Source organism: Ammospiza caudacuta, chromosome 7, assembly GCF_027887145.1.
Source record: "Ammospiza caudacuta isolate bAmmCau1 chromosome 7, bAmmCau1.pri, whole genome shotgun sequence".
Classification (NCBI taxonomy): Eukaryota; Metazoa; Chordata; class Aves; order Passeriformes; family Passerellidae; genus Ammospiza; species Ammospiza caudacuta.
This window is the reverse complement of record NC_080599.1, coordinates 3,039,960-3,053,625: the sequence shown is the minus strand read 5'-3', so window position 1 is coordinate 3,053,625 and position 13,666 is coordinate 3,039,960. Positions and strand designations below refer to the sequence as shown.

General features: G+C 49.9%; 1 protein-coding gene across 1 annotated transcript in view; it reads right to left on the bottom strand.

Moving 5' to 3' along the window:
• LOC131560173 (thrombopoietin receptor-like) overlaps window positions 1–12,528 on the bottom strand; it is a 33,263-nt gene extending 20,735 nt beyond the window's left edge. Inside the window, 2 exon segments of the mRNA XM_058808838.1 lie at window positions 10,384–10,494; window positions 12,280–12,528. Of these exon segments, the coding sequence (XP_058664821.1) occupies window positions 10,384–10,494; window positions 12,280–12,528 (360 nt within the window).
• Window positions 12,529–13,666: the final 1,138 nt, after the last annotated feature.

The following is a 13,666-nucleotide window of genomic DNA, read 5'->3' as shown; positions in this document are numbered from 1 at the left end:
TGAAGAAAAGAGAAAGTATCACCAAAAGGATAGCAGCTCCGGTCGCTCGTAGCCGAGATGTTAAGTATAATGATGACGATGACATGTCCGATCCCCTTGAAGGAACTTCTAAGGCATATGCCCAAGGAAAGAAGGACAATCTGGCTTAGAGGGGCCCTGCCTCCAGCCAGGAAGAGGCACGGGAGAACCGGGTTTTTTGGAAGGTGTGGATCAGATGGTCTGGCACATCAGAGCCACAAGACTATGAAGCATTGGTTGACACTGGATCACAGTGTACCTTAATGCCATCGGAACACGTGGGGACAGAACCTGTTTCCATTGCTGGAGTGACGGGAGGATCACAACAGTTGACTTTGTTGGAAGCTGAGGTGAGCTTGACTGGGAAGGAATGGCAGGAACACCCGATTGTGACTGGTCCAGAGGCTCCGTGTATTTTGGGCATAGACTTCCTCCGGAATGGCTATTACAAAGATCCTAAGGGATTCAGGTGGGCTTTTGGAATAGATGCAGTGGAGATAGAGGGTATTAAACAATTGAACACCTTGTCTGGACTATCAGAGAACCCATCTGCAGTAGGACTCTTGAAGGTAGAGGAGCAGCGAGTGCCAATTGCCACCTCAACAGTGCACCGCAGGCAGTACCGGACGAATCGAGATGCCGTGATCCCCATCCACAAAATGATCCGAGAGCTGGAGAGCCAAGGGGTGGTCAGTAAAACCCACTCACCCTTTAACAGCCCTATCTGGCCTGTGCGAAAATCTGACGGAGAATGGAGACTGACTGTGGACTATCGTGCCTTGAATGAAGTGACTCCACCACTGAGTGTGGCTGTACCGGACATACTGGAACTGCAGTACGAATTGGAGTCTAAGGCAGCAAAGTGGTATGCAACCATCGATATTGCTAACGCGTTTTTCTCCATCCCTCTGGCAGCAGAATTCAGGCCTCAGTTTGCTTTTACATGGAGGGGAGTGCAGTATACCTGGAACCGACTGCCCCAGGGGTGGAAACACAGTCCTACCATCTGTCATGGACTGATCCAGGCTGCACTAGAAGAGGGTGAGGCTCCAGAACATCTGCAATATATTGATGATATCATTGTTTGGGGGAGCACGGCAATAGAAGTGTTCGAGAAAGGAGAGAAGATAATTCATATTCTCTTGGAAGCTGGATTTGCCATCAAGAAGAGCAAAGTCAAGGGACCTGCCCGAGAAATTCAGTTCTTGGGGGTGAAGTGGCAAGATGGACGGCGTCAGATTCCTGTGGATGTTATTAATAAAATCACTGCCATGTCCCCACCAACTGATAAAAAGGAAACACAAGCTTTCTTAGGTGCTATAGGTTTCTGGAGGATGCACATCCCTGAGTATAGTCAGATTGTGAGACCCCTTTATCTGGTTACCTGCAAGAAGAACGACTTCCATTGGGGCCCTGAGCAGCAGCAAGCTTTTGTCCAAATCAAGCAGGAGATCGCTCATGCTGTAGCCCTTGGTCCAGTCAGGACGGGACCAGATGTGAAGAACGTGCTCTACTCTGCAGCCGGGAGCCATGGTCTGTCCTGGAGCCTTTGGCAGAAGGTACCTGGCGAGACCCGAGGCCGACCATTGGGATTTTGGAGTCGGAGCTACAGGGGGTCTGAAGATAACTATACTCCAACAGAAAAGGAAATCTTGGCCGCCTATGAAGGAGTCCAAGCCGCCTCGGAGGTGATTGGTACAGAGGCACAACTCTTTTTGGCACCCTGACTACCGGTGTTGGGATGGATGTTCAAAGGAAAGGTTCCCTCTACCCACCATGCCACCAATGCTACTTGGAGTAAGTGGATTGCCCTCATTACGCAGCGCGCTCGAATTGGAAAGTTAAATCGCCCTGGGATCCTGGAGATAATTACAAATTGGCCTGAAGGTGAAAGCTTTAGTGTCGCAGATGAGGAACAAGAGCCAGTGACCCGGGTTGAGGAAGCTCCGCCATACAATCAGTTACCAGTAGAAGAAACACGTTATGCTCTATTCACCGATGGTTCTTGTCGTGTCATAGGGATGAAACGGAGGTGGAAAGCAGCTGTGTGGAGTCCCACTCGATGGGTTGCAGAGGCTACTGAAGGAGAGGGTGAATCCAGTCAATTTGCTGAAATCAAAGCTATTCAACTGGCCCTAGGTATTGCAGAGAGAGAGAGGTGGCCAAGGCTCTATTTGTATACCGATTCCTGGATGGCAGCCAATGCTCTATGGGGATGGCTGAAGAGATGGAAAGAGGCGAACTGGCAGCGAAGAGGAAAACCAATTTGGGCTGCGGAAGAGTGGAAAGATATCGCTACTCGGGTAGAGAAGTTACCTGTGAAGATTCGCCATGTAGATGCCCATGTCCCCAGAAGCAGAGCTAATGAAGAGCAGCAAAACAACCAGCAAGTACATCAGGCTGCAAAGATAGGGGAGTTGAAGATAGATCTCGACTGGGAGCATAAGGGAGAGTTATTCTTAGCACGATGGGCCCATGATGCCTCAGGCCACCAGGGTAGAGATGCCACCTATAAGTGGGCACGAGACCGAGGGGTGGATCTAACCATGGACAGTATCTCTCAGGTTATTCATGACTGTGAGACGTGCGCTGCCATCAAGCAGGGCAAGCGGGTGAAGCCCCTCTGGTATGGGGGGCGGTGGTCTAAGTACAAATATGGGGAGGCCTGGCAGATTGATTACATCACACTGCCTCAAACCCGCCAGGGCAAGCGCTATGTGCTAACCATGGTAGAAGCCACCACGGGATGGTTGGAAACCTACCCTGTGTCTCATGCTACAGCCCGTAACACTATCTTGGGCCTTGAAAAGCAGGTCCTTTGGAGGCACGGTACTCCCGAGAGAATTGAGTCGGATAATGGAACTCATTTTAAAAACAATCTTTTTAATACTTGGGCTAGGGAACATGGCATCGAGTGGATATACCATGTCCCCTATCATGCACCAGCTGCAGGGAAAGTGGAAAGGTATAATGGATTGTTGAAAACCACCTTAAAAGCATTGGGTGGGGGGTCTTTAAAAAACTGGGAGCAGCATTTGGCAAAGGCTACCTGGTTAGTTAACACTCGAGGTTCCACCAACCGAGCGGGTCCTGCTCAGTGTGAGCTCCTTAATATAGTAGATGGGGATAAAGCCCCAGTGGCCCATGTCAGAGGTTTGTTGGGAAAGACAGTATGGATCAACCCTGCCTCGAGTACAGACAAACCCATCCGTGGGATTGTCTTTGCTCAAGGACCAGGTTATACATGGTGGATAATGCAGAAAGATGGAACAACATGGTGTGTACCTCAGGGAGACCTGATTGTGGGATGAGACTCATATATGAATGTCATTGTTTGTTGAATGTGAGACAGAAGGAAACTGTAAGTGTCAAAGGTCTGAGCAAGTAAGATGAGAGGAATGCGTAAGTGTCAAAGATGTGAGTAAGTGAAATGAAAGTTTTTATTGTATATTCACGATATGGGATAAGGGGTGGAGTGTCATGGGTTGACAGCCTTTATCCCAATATCGTGTGTTGTGTCTGGCAGCTGTGCCTTTTCTCTCTTCCTCCCCCCCCCCCGGCCGTCTTGCTGCGGCGGGGCGGGGAAGAGAGGGGGGAGTGTTTGACCAGGCCTTTTTGCTTTTGGCTTTTGCTGCTTGGCTTGGCTAGCCGCTTTGCTTGCTTGCTTTCTGCTTTTTGTGCTGTTTTTTTTCTTTTCTCTTGCTCCTTCTTTCTTACCGTCCCCTGAAGATACTGGACCGGCTCCAGACCTGACCTGAGACGTCCAGGACACCCGAAGCTTGCAGAGAAGCGCCGCGCCCTCTCAACACACCGTCTGTTTTTTGTTTTCTTTTCTTTTCTTGTGTTGGGGAGTGTTCTTTTGTTACTTGTAAATAAATAGGTTTTGTTTTCCACTTTGCTCCTCCGAGAAATTCCTTCCCAAACCCGGTGTTGGGGGAGGGGTGGTTGGAGGTTTGTTTTGTTTTGGGGGGCTCCCTTTTGGAGATTTCCCCTAATTTGTCCTTAACCAGGACAAGGTGTAAGTGCAGTGATGGGGTCAGGCATGTTTTGCAGAGAAAAGAAGAAACCTCACAACTTCGTAAAAGTTGTAAAGCCCGGTATGCTTTATTACAGCGCGCACCGGACGCAAGCCTCCCCAATAGGCAAGCGTACCTCTGAAGACTTCGGGTCGTCTTTTATCCCCCTCCCAAATGCATATGCATACAGTTTCACAATAAGTTCATACATATTCATTCCGCGTGACATTTAGCACTAGTTCTTCTTTATCAGAGGAATTCCTAGATCTGGGGCAGATCGACCTTGGGGTAATTTCTGTTTTTCTTTCTCTGTCTCCTTGCTGTCTCTGGAATGCGGCCTTTCCTTCAGCTTTGGCCCTACAGACCTCTCACCTCTTCCAGGCACTTCACCTAATTCAGAATGGATCCCCACTCCGTCTCATTCCCCCCTTTCCTAGGAAATAAGTAAATTCTTTTACTTAAGGAAAACCCCCGCGACAATAAGTGTCTTTTAACGCTTCACCATGCACGTTTGACAAAGAGGTTAATACAGCTATTCGTTGTAGCATCCTACAGTTCCAAATTAACAATGTAATAGATAGTCCTAAACTTATCCCAACTAATATTAGTAAGACTACAATGGGGTGACACAACTTATTAAAGATTCCATTCGCAGTTGGTGACCACCCAAAGATCACATCCCACCAGTGATGATCTATATTCTGTTTTATTCTTTGTAGAACCCTGGTTATCTCCTTTGTATCGTGTTGGACAGTAATTAAGGTTTTCTTTCCACTTTCTTGGATTTCCTTCAGGATTTCCAATAAGTCTTGGTGCTCAATTAATTGTTTCACTAATGTAAGGTTCATCCCAATAGGGGTAGGTGGTAGTCTGTGATACAGTGTGTAATTAGCTTTAATCAGCTGGTGGGATGTCACTGGGGCCAAGTACGAAACATCACACCCGATAATCTTAACAAAATTACAAATACAGAAGTTATAATGATTTTTACTAGACAGAATAACATCATTGCTATCAATATTTACTGCAGTACAGGCAGTCCTCAGACACACACACCCTTTTCCAGTATATACGAGCACAGTTTTCTGGTCAGTGACTGGATGGACTTCGAAGTGACAAATACTCTGTTTAGTGTCCAAACTCACATCCTGAGCATTAATAGTATTGCTTTCACAAATGAATCCCATCTGTTCTCTAGTAATGCAGGATTCTAAGTTTACTGTCTGCCACTTTCCATTCATCTTTCGTGCCCACACTCTATGTTCTGAAGGATAGAGTATAGTTTTTTCATGGTTTAATCCTAGGGCGATGATGGGATGGATAACATAAACAGTGGCATTACGTATGGTAAGCACAAAGGCAGTTGCCACATTAGAAACAGGATAATAGGTGAAATTCACCATAGCCCACCAGGACTGAAATTTCCTTTCAAAATCAATTGCATTATCCCACACAACCTTCCGAATTTCAGCTGGAGAATTACCTTCACCCCCTTCCCGTATGATCAGAGCAGCTGTTGCCTGCATCCATAACTGTGCTTGTATACAACTGAAAGCTAAGGACACATTATCTCGAACTGTACCAAGTGCTTCTGCTATCAGCTTGTGGTCTTGGTCCCCGGCCGTTTCCCATTTTGACAGAACTTTCGAAATCTGCCACTGGCTAGTTCCTAATGCCAATAGAGATGACTGCAAGGGTTGCTTCAATTTTGTTAGGCTACTTGCTGCAGTGGCCAACCTATTCATCAGTATTTCTGAATCAATTCAGTTTAAAACTCCTAATCCTGTCCCTAATATGCCAGTTAGATCCCTTCTTGTTCTGCTCCTGAGGTATGCCTGTTTTTGTAACCATGTTGTCCAGCCCCCAAATGAAGTTTTTAGGAAGGAGGAGCAGGCTGGTTGGATTTTTGAGATGTTCATTTGCATTATCAACTCCACACATTTGAGAGACCATTCTGGGTTGACTAATAGTTGCTGCTCACGCACATTCCTTACTACATAGGGGCCTACCCCATACACCTCAGGTTCAAGTTTGGGTTGAGTCTGAACTATTTGAGTCTCAGTGTGGGCTGTATAGGGTTCTGCTGTGGTAAAAGGTGTAGTATCTATTTTGAATTTAAATGAAAGCCCGATATCTTCCTGTGCCCAAAGGCAAGTTATTTCTACAGGCTGTATTAAGGTGAAATTGCACCAGCAGTCTGATTCATTTGGGCTATCACAGATTTCCTGGAGTTCATGTACACCAGGAGAGGTTGAGACACTAATTTCATTTGGTCTCTCATAAGCTGTCCCATTTATCATCTGGCATCCTACCTTAATTCCTTCCCCTCTGATCCCTTGAAGTGTCCACAGCTTCCATTCCTGCCATTCCTGCTCCCCATATACCTGATCTCCATGAATTACCACAGTGGATAGGTTTAAATTCTTTATCTCAGAAGGTTTTCCCATGGATCCAGTATACTGATTAAACGCCTGGGACCAAGGCCATTCAGCATTGCTCTGAATAAGGGTACTTTCAAGCTCTAAAACTTCAGTTATGATTACACACAAAACAATTCTACAAACTAAAATATGAGCTACTCCCGACCGCAATATACTCATTTTGCCCGAGTAAGTTTTAGTCTCAGTTCATTGTCTCCTGGCGTCACTCCTCAAGAGGTTTCTGGGCCTTCTTCACCCGAGAGTGATGAATCCAGGCGTTCTGCTCCTTGATTTTGATTGCAGTGAAGGTGGTGAGAAGCACTTGGAATGGTCCTTCCCACTGTGGTTCCAAGGTCTTTTCTGTAAGAGACTTAACATATACATAATCTCCAGGTTGTATATTATGTACTGGCCCATCTAATTCCCTGCTCCGAGTTCCAGCCACATGTTTCTCAATTTCCTTGAGCTGTTTGTTTAAAGCCACCATGTAGGTGGCTAGTGTTACCTCTCCAATATGGGTGGACACTCCCTTTTGTATTCCATATGGTCTTCCATAGAGTATTTCAAAAGGGCTTAACTTTTCTTTAGCTCGAGGTTTTGTTCGAATTCGCAACAGTGCTATTGGAAGAGCCTGGGGCCAAGGTAGATTAGCTTCCTGCCCCAGTCTTATGATTTGCTGTTTAATCAAATGATTCATCTTCTCCACCTGGCCGCTTGATTGGGGGCGGTATGGGGTGTGGAGTTCCCAGTCTATGCCCAGGTGGCTACTAATCTGTTGCACTATTTTGGAAACGAAATGTGATCCTCTATCTGAGGATATTGTGGCTGGAACTCCGAAGCGTGGTATTATTTCTTGTAATAGTACTCTGGTCACCTCTCTAGCTTTGACAGTTCTGGTGGGGAACGCTTCTGGCCACCCTGAAAATGTGTCTGTCAATACCAGCAAATATCGATACCCCCCTTTCCTTGGGAGTTCTGAAAAGTCAATTTGCCACTGTTGTCCAGGCCCATGGCCTCTCCCAATCTGACCGAGTTTCGGTCTGGGGGTATTTTTGGGGTTAGTCTGGAGGCAAAGATCACACTGTCGGGTCACCTGAGTAATAGTGGCATATAAATTTCTAGCAACAATTCTTTCAATCAGGTAGGTGTATAGGGCATCTATTCCCCAGTGTGTTTTCTGGTGTTCCTCCCTTACTAGTGACCACAATAGATGGGAAGGGATTACCAGCTTCTTTTCAATGGTAGCCCACCCTTCTTGGTTATAAAGTGTATGGATTGGCTACCACCGGATACAGATCTTCTGTTATTTTATTGACAGCCCTCAAATCCTGTACTATCCGGTATGACCCATCAGGTTTCCGAACAGGTAAGACGGGAGTATTGAAATCAGATTGGCATTCTTTCAGTAATCCTAACCACTGAAAATTTTCAATTATTGGGCTGATTCCTTCCCTATCCTCTTTCTTTAGGGGGTACTTCTTGATTCTCACTGGTTGCGCCCCCTCCTTGAGTTTGATTACTATGGGAGAGGCATTTTTCACCCTCCCTGGCACATCAGAGGCCCACACCCCAGGAAATACCTGACTCAGTATTTCTTCATCAATTTCTTCCTTAATGCCAATAGCTGTCAGAGTTAAACTTAATAACTCTATGTACTTTTGATCATTCACCTCCATAGTAATTTCCCCCTTTTTGAATGTAATGGTTGCTTGTAACTGTTCCAATAAATCTCTCCCTAAGAGTGCTCTTGGTGAGTTAGGCATGTACAAGAATTTATGAATACCCCATTGTTTTCCCAATTTATACCTCAAAGGTTTACAAAAATATGCCCTTTCAGACTGGCCAGATGCCCCCTGCACTACAACATAATCATTTTCCACAGGTACTAAAGCCTTATTTAAAACTGAATATGTAGCCCCCGTGTCAACCAAAAATTCCACCCTTTTCTTTCCCTTCTTCCCCCAGCCTCATTGTTATAACCAGTGGATCCGCTGGGGTAGAATCCCTCGGTCCTCTTCAGTTGTCTTGCACGTGTGCAGCCATCTGCTGGCCACTCCTTCTTCGTTCTGGGCATTGGTCTTTCCAGTGACCAATTCTTTTGCAGATTGCACACTGGTTCCTGTCCAGCCGAGGTGGTCCCTGTGTCGGCGGTCTCTGGTTATATTTCCTCTGCCTTTCCTCCTGTACCACTGCCACCATCCTTTTCATTCCTTGTTTATATCCTTCCTCCCGGTTACTAAATACTCTCCAGGCTTCCTCTAACAAAGCTTCAAGATTCCTCCCATCTGGTCCCCGAATTTTCTGAAGTTTACGCCTGATATCTCCAGCAGACTGCCCCAAAAATGAATTAACTAGTTGATTTATCCCTATCTCAGACTCCGGATCTAATGATGTATGACGACGCATAGCATCCCTCAAACGCTCTAGGAATTCAGATGGAGTCTCAGAAGGCCCCTGCTTAAGGGAATATAAGGCAGACCAGTTTATGGTTTTTGGAATAGCTCTTTCTACCCCTGTTTCTATCCACTCTTGATACTCTGGTAATTTCTTTACCTCTGCCGACACATTAGGATCCCATTCTGGATCTTGGAGGGGGAAATGTTCTTTTACATCCAGCTGTGTGGCCTTACAGTAATCCTCTGCCAAATTCCCTGCTGTCTTTAAGATCAGCTGTTTTTCAGTCTCAGTGAAAGCATCTAGTAGTAGCTGGATGTCAGCCCAGTCTGGATTGTGTTGTTTGATAACATATCGTAGGCATTTGGCAGTGAGTATCGGGTCAACACGATAATTCCTTGCAATCCTTTCCCATGCTTCTAAATCAAGGGTGGTAAATGGCACTTTGATCATTAATTTGGCCCCTTCTGGTCCCACTGCCTGTCGCAGAGGGGCCTGTAGCACTACTTGCCTCCTAGTTCTAGATGCAACTGGACTCCCATGCGTAGGGTGGGTTCTGGTAGATGTGCCCTCCCCACCTGAGTCCTCCTCCTTTTTGGGGAAGTTCCCTTCCTCCCCATCCTCAGTTTCAGCCTCAACCTCCTCTGCCTCCCCCCCCTGGGGAGGAGCTGGAGGACTTTTCACCAACTCAAATGTGTCCTGTTCTTGCTCCTCAGAGCGATAGACCTTATCCGATCTCATACACCATTGCCCTATACTGCACGCTGAACAACAGCGTTTGATTTGCCCTCTCTTTGCCTTGTTATCTTTTTCAAGGGCCAAGACCAGTGGGTCTGAGGATGATTTAATCCCACAGTCCTTTTGCCACTCTTGGTGATTCCTTAAAACAAAAAACATATCAGCATATGAAATCTCATCCCATTTACCTTCCCGTCTTAAAAACAACATTAACTGCAGTAAAGTATTATAGTCTAGGGTTCCAGTGGGTGGCCACCTTGCTCTGTCCCCTAACCTGTACAAGGGCCACCAGCGTGTGCAATACTGGATTAGATCCTTTTTATTCTCAGAGCCCCCCCGGCTAGTGACTTCCTTCCAGTGGGCCAAGATGCACCCTAAGGGGCTGGCCCATGGAACTTCCTTGCTCTGGTTAGTTCCCATTATTTCCTTCTTGCCCTCTCTCGCTTCCACCCAAACCTCTTTTCACAGGACTTCACAGTAGCTTCCCAGTCCTCCTCCCACACACTCCAAGTGGCAGGTACCAGATGCGATCTCCCACACAAAAGCTTTAAGATCTTAGACTCTGAATTAGTTCGATGAGAAACCTCTAACTTACACTTGGGGCAAGTGCCCCGTCGCCTGCTGGAACAGCAATACCAGCATTTCCCACAAACTATGCACTGTAATAATACCCACGCAGCGTGCCAGCCCCTTGATGCACCAAAGGCTACCGGAAATTTCCCGCAAAGGCAAGCTATTCCATTTATTACAGGGAGCTCTAAATCCTCTACGGCAAGCTGTTCCCAGTCCAGACTTACGAGAGCGCCAGCTGAAGTCCGGTAGAGCCCCTCTAAATGAACTCGTTCATCTCCCCTATCTATCCAATAATCCACTGGATTCACAAACTCCCAGGGGTCGAGTCCAAACCACTGAGGCAGAGGAACCCCTCGGGTTCATCTAGCCACAGTGAAAGCGTGCACAACCTACACCACAATTTACCACCTTTATCCAACAACCGTCCTCACCCACACTTTTCTACAGTTTACTCTGTTTTCCTCTGTTTTCTCTGTCGGGCTCTCCCCGCCCCCGCAGCCTGCTTCGGCTGGCGTTTACTCAGCCTCTCTAGCGGCGGGTAGGGCTTCCCCCCCGCGCAGCCTGCTTCGGCCGGCACTTACTCTGCCTCTCCGGCGGCGGGTAGGACTCCCCTCTCCCGCGCAGTAGAGCACTATGGATCTACTCTCTTTTATACAACATACACTTCATACACTTGCACAATTGCAAATACAGCGCGCTGATCACTCAATGCAACATACAGCCACACAGTGTCCGGACACCACTCACACACACACAGGCAAAGAAAACATACTCGGGTCCAGCTCTGCCCTATCAGAACAATGAACCCCAATACACGCATACACGGATTCACCCAGCCCACCCCCAGAGTTGCTAGCGGTTCCGCTCTATCAGAACGATGAACCCCGTCTCTAATACAGTTTTCAGCTGCTCTATCAGCTGAACTCAGCTGCTCTATCAGCTAAACCCAGATGTCTCTGGGTGATTTACTCTCTTGCTCTCCTTCCTCCCCCCCGGGGGCCCCTCAGTACATACCGTATCTTCCTCTGCAGGCCAGCAGGTCCTTGTCTGTCCCAGCAGGAGGCAAGCCGAGACGAGCGGAGCCCCACCAGGAAAATCCTGGGGCGCGCCTAGGAGTCCGTCGGTCCCCTCCCTGCCCCTGCGGGGACAGAGATGGAGACGAAAAGTATCTCCTTCTCCTGGCTGGCTCGCCAAGAATGTTTTGCGGAGAAAAGAAGAAACCTCACAACTTCGTAAAAGTTGTAAAGCCCGGTATGCTTTATTACAGCACGCGCCGGACGCAAGCCTCCCCAATAGGCAAGCGTACCTCTGAAGACTTCGGGTCGTCTTTTATCCCCCTCCCAAATGCATATGCATACAGTTTCACAATAAGTTCATACATATTCATTCCACGTGACATTTAGCACTAGTTCTTCTTTATCAGAGGAATTCCTAGATCTGGGGCAGATCGACCTTGGGGTAATTTCTGTTTTTCTTTCTCTGTCTCTTTGCTGTCTCTGGAATGCGGCCTTTCCTTCAGCTTTGGTCCTACAGACCTCTCACCTCTTCCAGGCACTTCACCTAATTCAGAATGGATCCCCACTCCATCTCAGGCAGGAATCCTGCCGCAAGGGAAGGTGGCCTGGCAATGTTTGACCCTCAGCAAGGACAATGCACAGCAGCAGGGGAGGGGATGGCTGTGCCAGTGTGCAGGAGTCAGGGCTCTGCATCCGGGCTCAAGGCTGCAAAGTTCCCGTGTTTGGACAGACGGAGGGGCTGTCCCCGGGGCGCACAGGGCTCGAACGTGGGGCTCGTGGGGCGAGCGGGGAACGGACACGGGGACGAACGGCCCCGGTGCTTCAGTTGCAGCGGCAGCAGCAGTGGCAGCAGCAGCGGCGGCAGCAGCAGTGGAAGAAGCAGCAAAAGTAGATTCGTTTTCTCTCTTTCTTTCTCTTATTCTCTTTCTTTCTCTCTCCCTTTCCCGCTGTCGGGCACCCTTCTCTCGGGGTCCCTTGCCCGGCGTCCCTCTCCTCTCCCCGCCTCCCTCTCCCCGTGATGGGCCGGGCCATGCCCCCGGCCCGCCCCCAGCCCCGGGCGGGGCTGCCCCGTGCCCGGCCCCAGCCATCCCGCCGCGGTCTCGCCTCCGCCCAGCTCTGGCCGTGCTGGCGGTGGCGCTGCCGGGCGGGCATCAGTGCCGGGGGCTGGGGCGGCACTGCCGCCCTTCGGCTCCGCCTGGCCCGAGCCCGGCCCCGGACCCGACACAGGGTCCAGTTCCGGCCCTGGTCCTGGCCCCGGCTCCTCCCGGGGCCCACAGAGGACACAGGCGGCGCGGCCACTCCCGCCGCCTCCACTTCGGCTTCCCCGGCCCGAGCTCCGCCGCTCGGCAGCATGGCCGCCGGCCCCGAGCCTCCCGTGCCGCGTTCCCGAGAACGAACGCCTGGGCATGGCCGGCCCGGGACGGGTGAGGGGCTCTCGGGGGTCGTTGCAGGCCCTGGGCCGAGCGCTGACAGCCGCGTCCTGTCCGCAGGGAAGGCGCAGGAGGCCCGGCAGGAGTGGCAACCGGCTGGGTTCGCTGCTGGGGCGTGCTCCAGCAACAGCCAAGGACCAGAGAGCCCTGAGAGTGTCCAAGCTGGTCGGCGTGGAGGACGAGGAAGAAGGCCCTGGAGCTGCCCCAGCACAGGAGACCGAAGAGGTGGTGCTGTTCCAACCACCGCAGGAGGGTGAGTAGCAGAGCTGGGCTGCAGGGCTGGAGCCTGCAGCTAACTTGGCCCTATGCCATGCCATGCCATGCCATCCCATCCCATCCCATCCCATCCCATTCCATCCCATCCTATTGCATGCCATGCCATGCCATCCCATGCCATCCCATGCCATCCCATGCCATCCCATCCCATCCCATCCCATCCCATCCCATCCCATCCCATCCCATCCCATCCCATCCCCTGGGGAAATGCCCATGGACAGGACAGAAGAGGGGCCAGGCAGACACCCCGCAGTGGCCATGCTCCATCCCCTGGAGCATGCTGGGGCTCTTCCTGCCTGGGGAGTGCAGGGCTGGGCTGTGTTCTCTGGCCTCTCCCACAGCCCCTCAGCTCTGGCTGCGCTTGCTCTTTGCCAGATGCAGCCCTGGAGCACACACAAAAGCAGGAGCGCACCCGTGGCTGCTTCCGAAGAACAGCGCAGGTACCTTTAGCCACCCCGACCTGGGCTGGGCCTGCTGTCCCTGCTCAGCCCAGCACCGTGTGTGCAGCACTCCGTGCAACATCCCCAGATTCTTGCCCTTCTGCTACAGATGGTTGGCAAATTCATGAAGAGGATTCGGGAGGAAGAGACCAGCGTCATGGGCACCGTGGTCAGAGCGTACCCTCCCATCTTCAAAACCAACACCAGTGCTGCCCTGCTGGATATGCTTGTGGAGGAGGGTCCTTCCAGTCCAAAGCAAGTAAGCAGCCCGTGGCCTGGCGTCCATCCTCCCAGCAATTGCTTGGCCTCCAAAACCACGCCTGCTGCTCACTGTAAGCCTTGAGG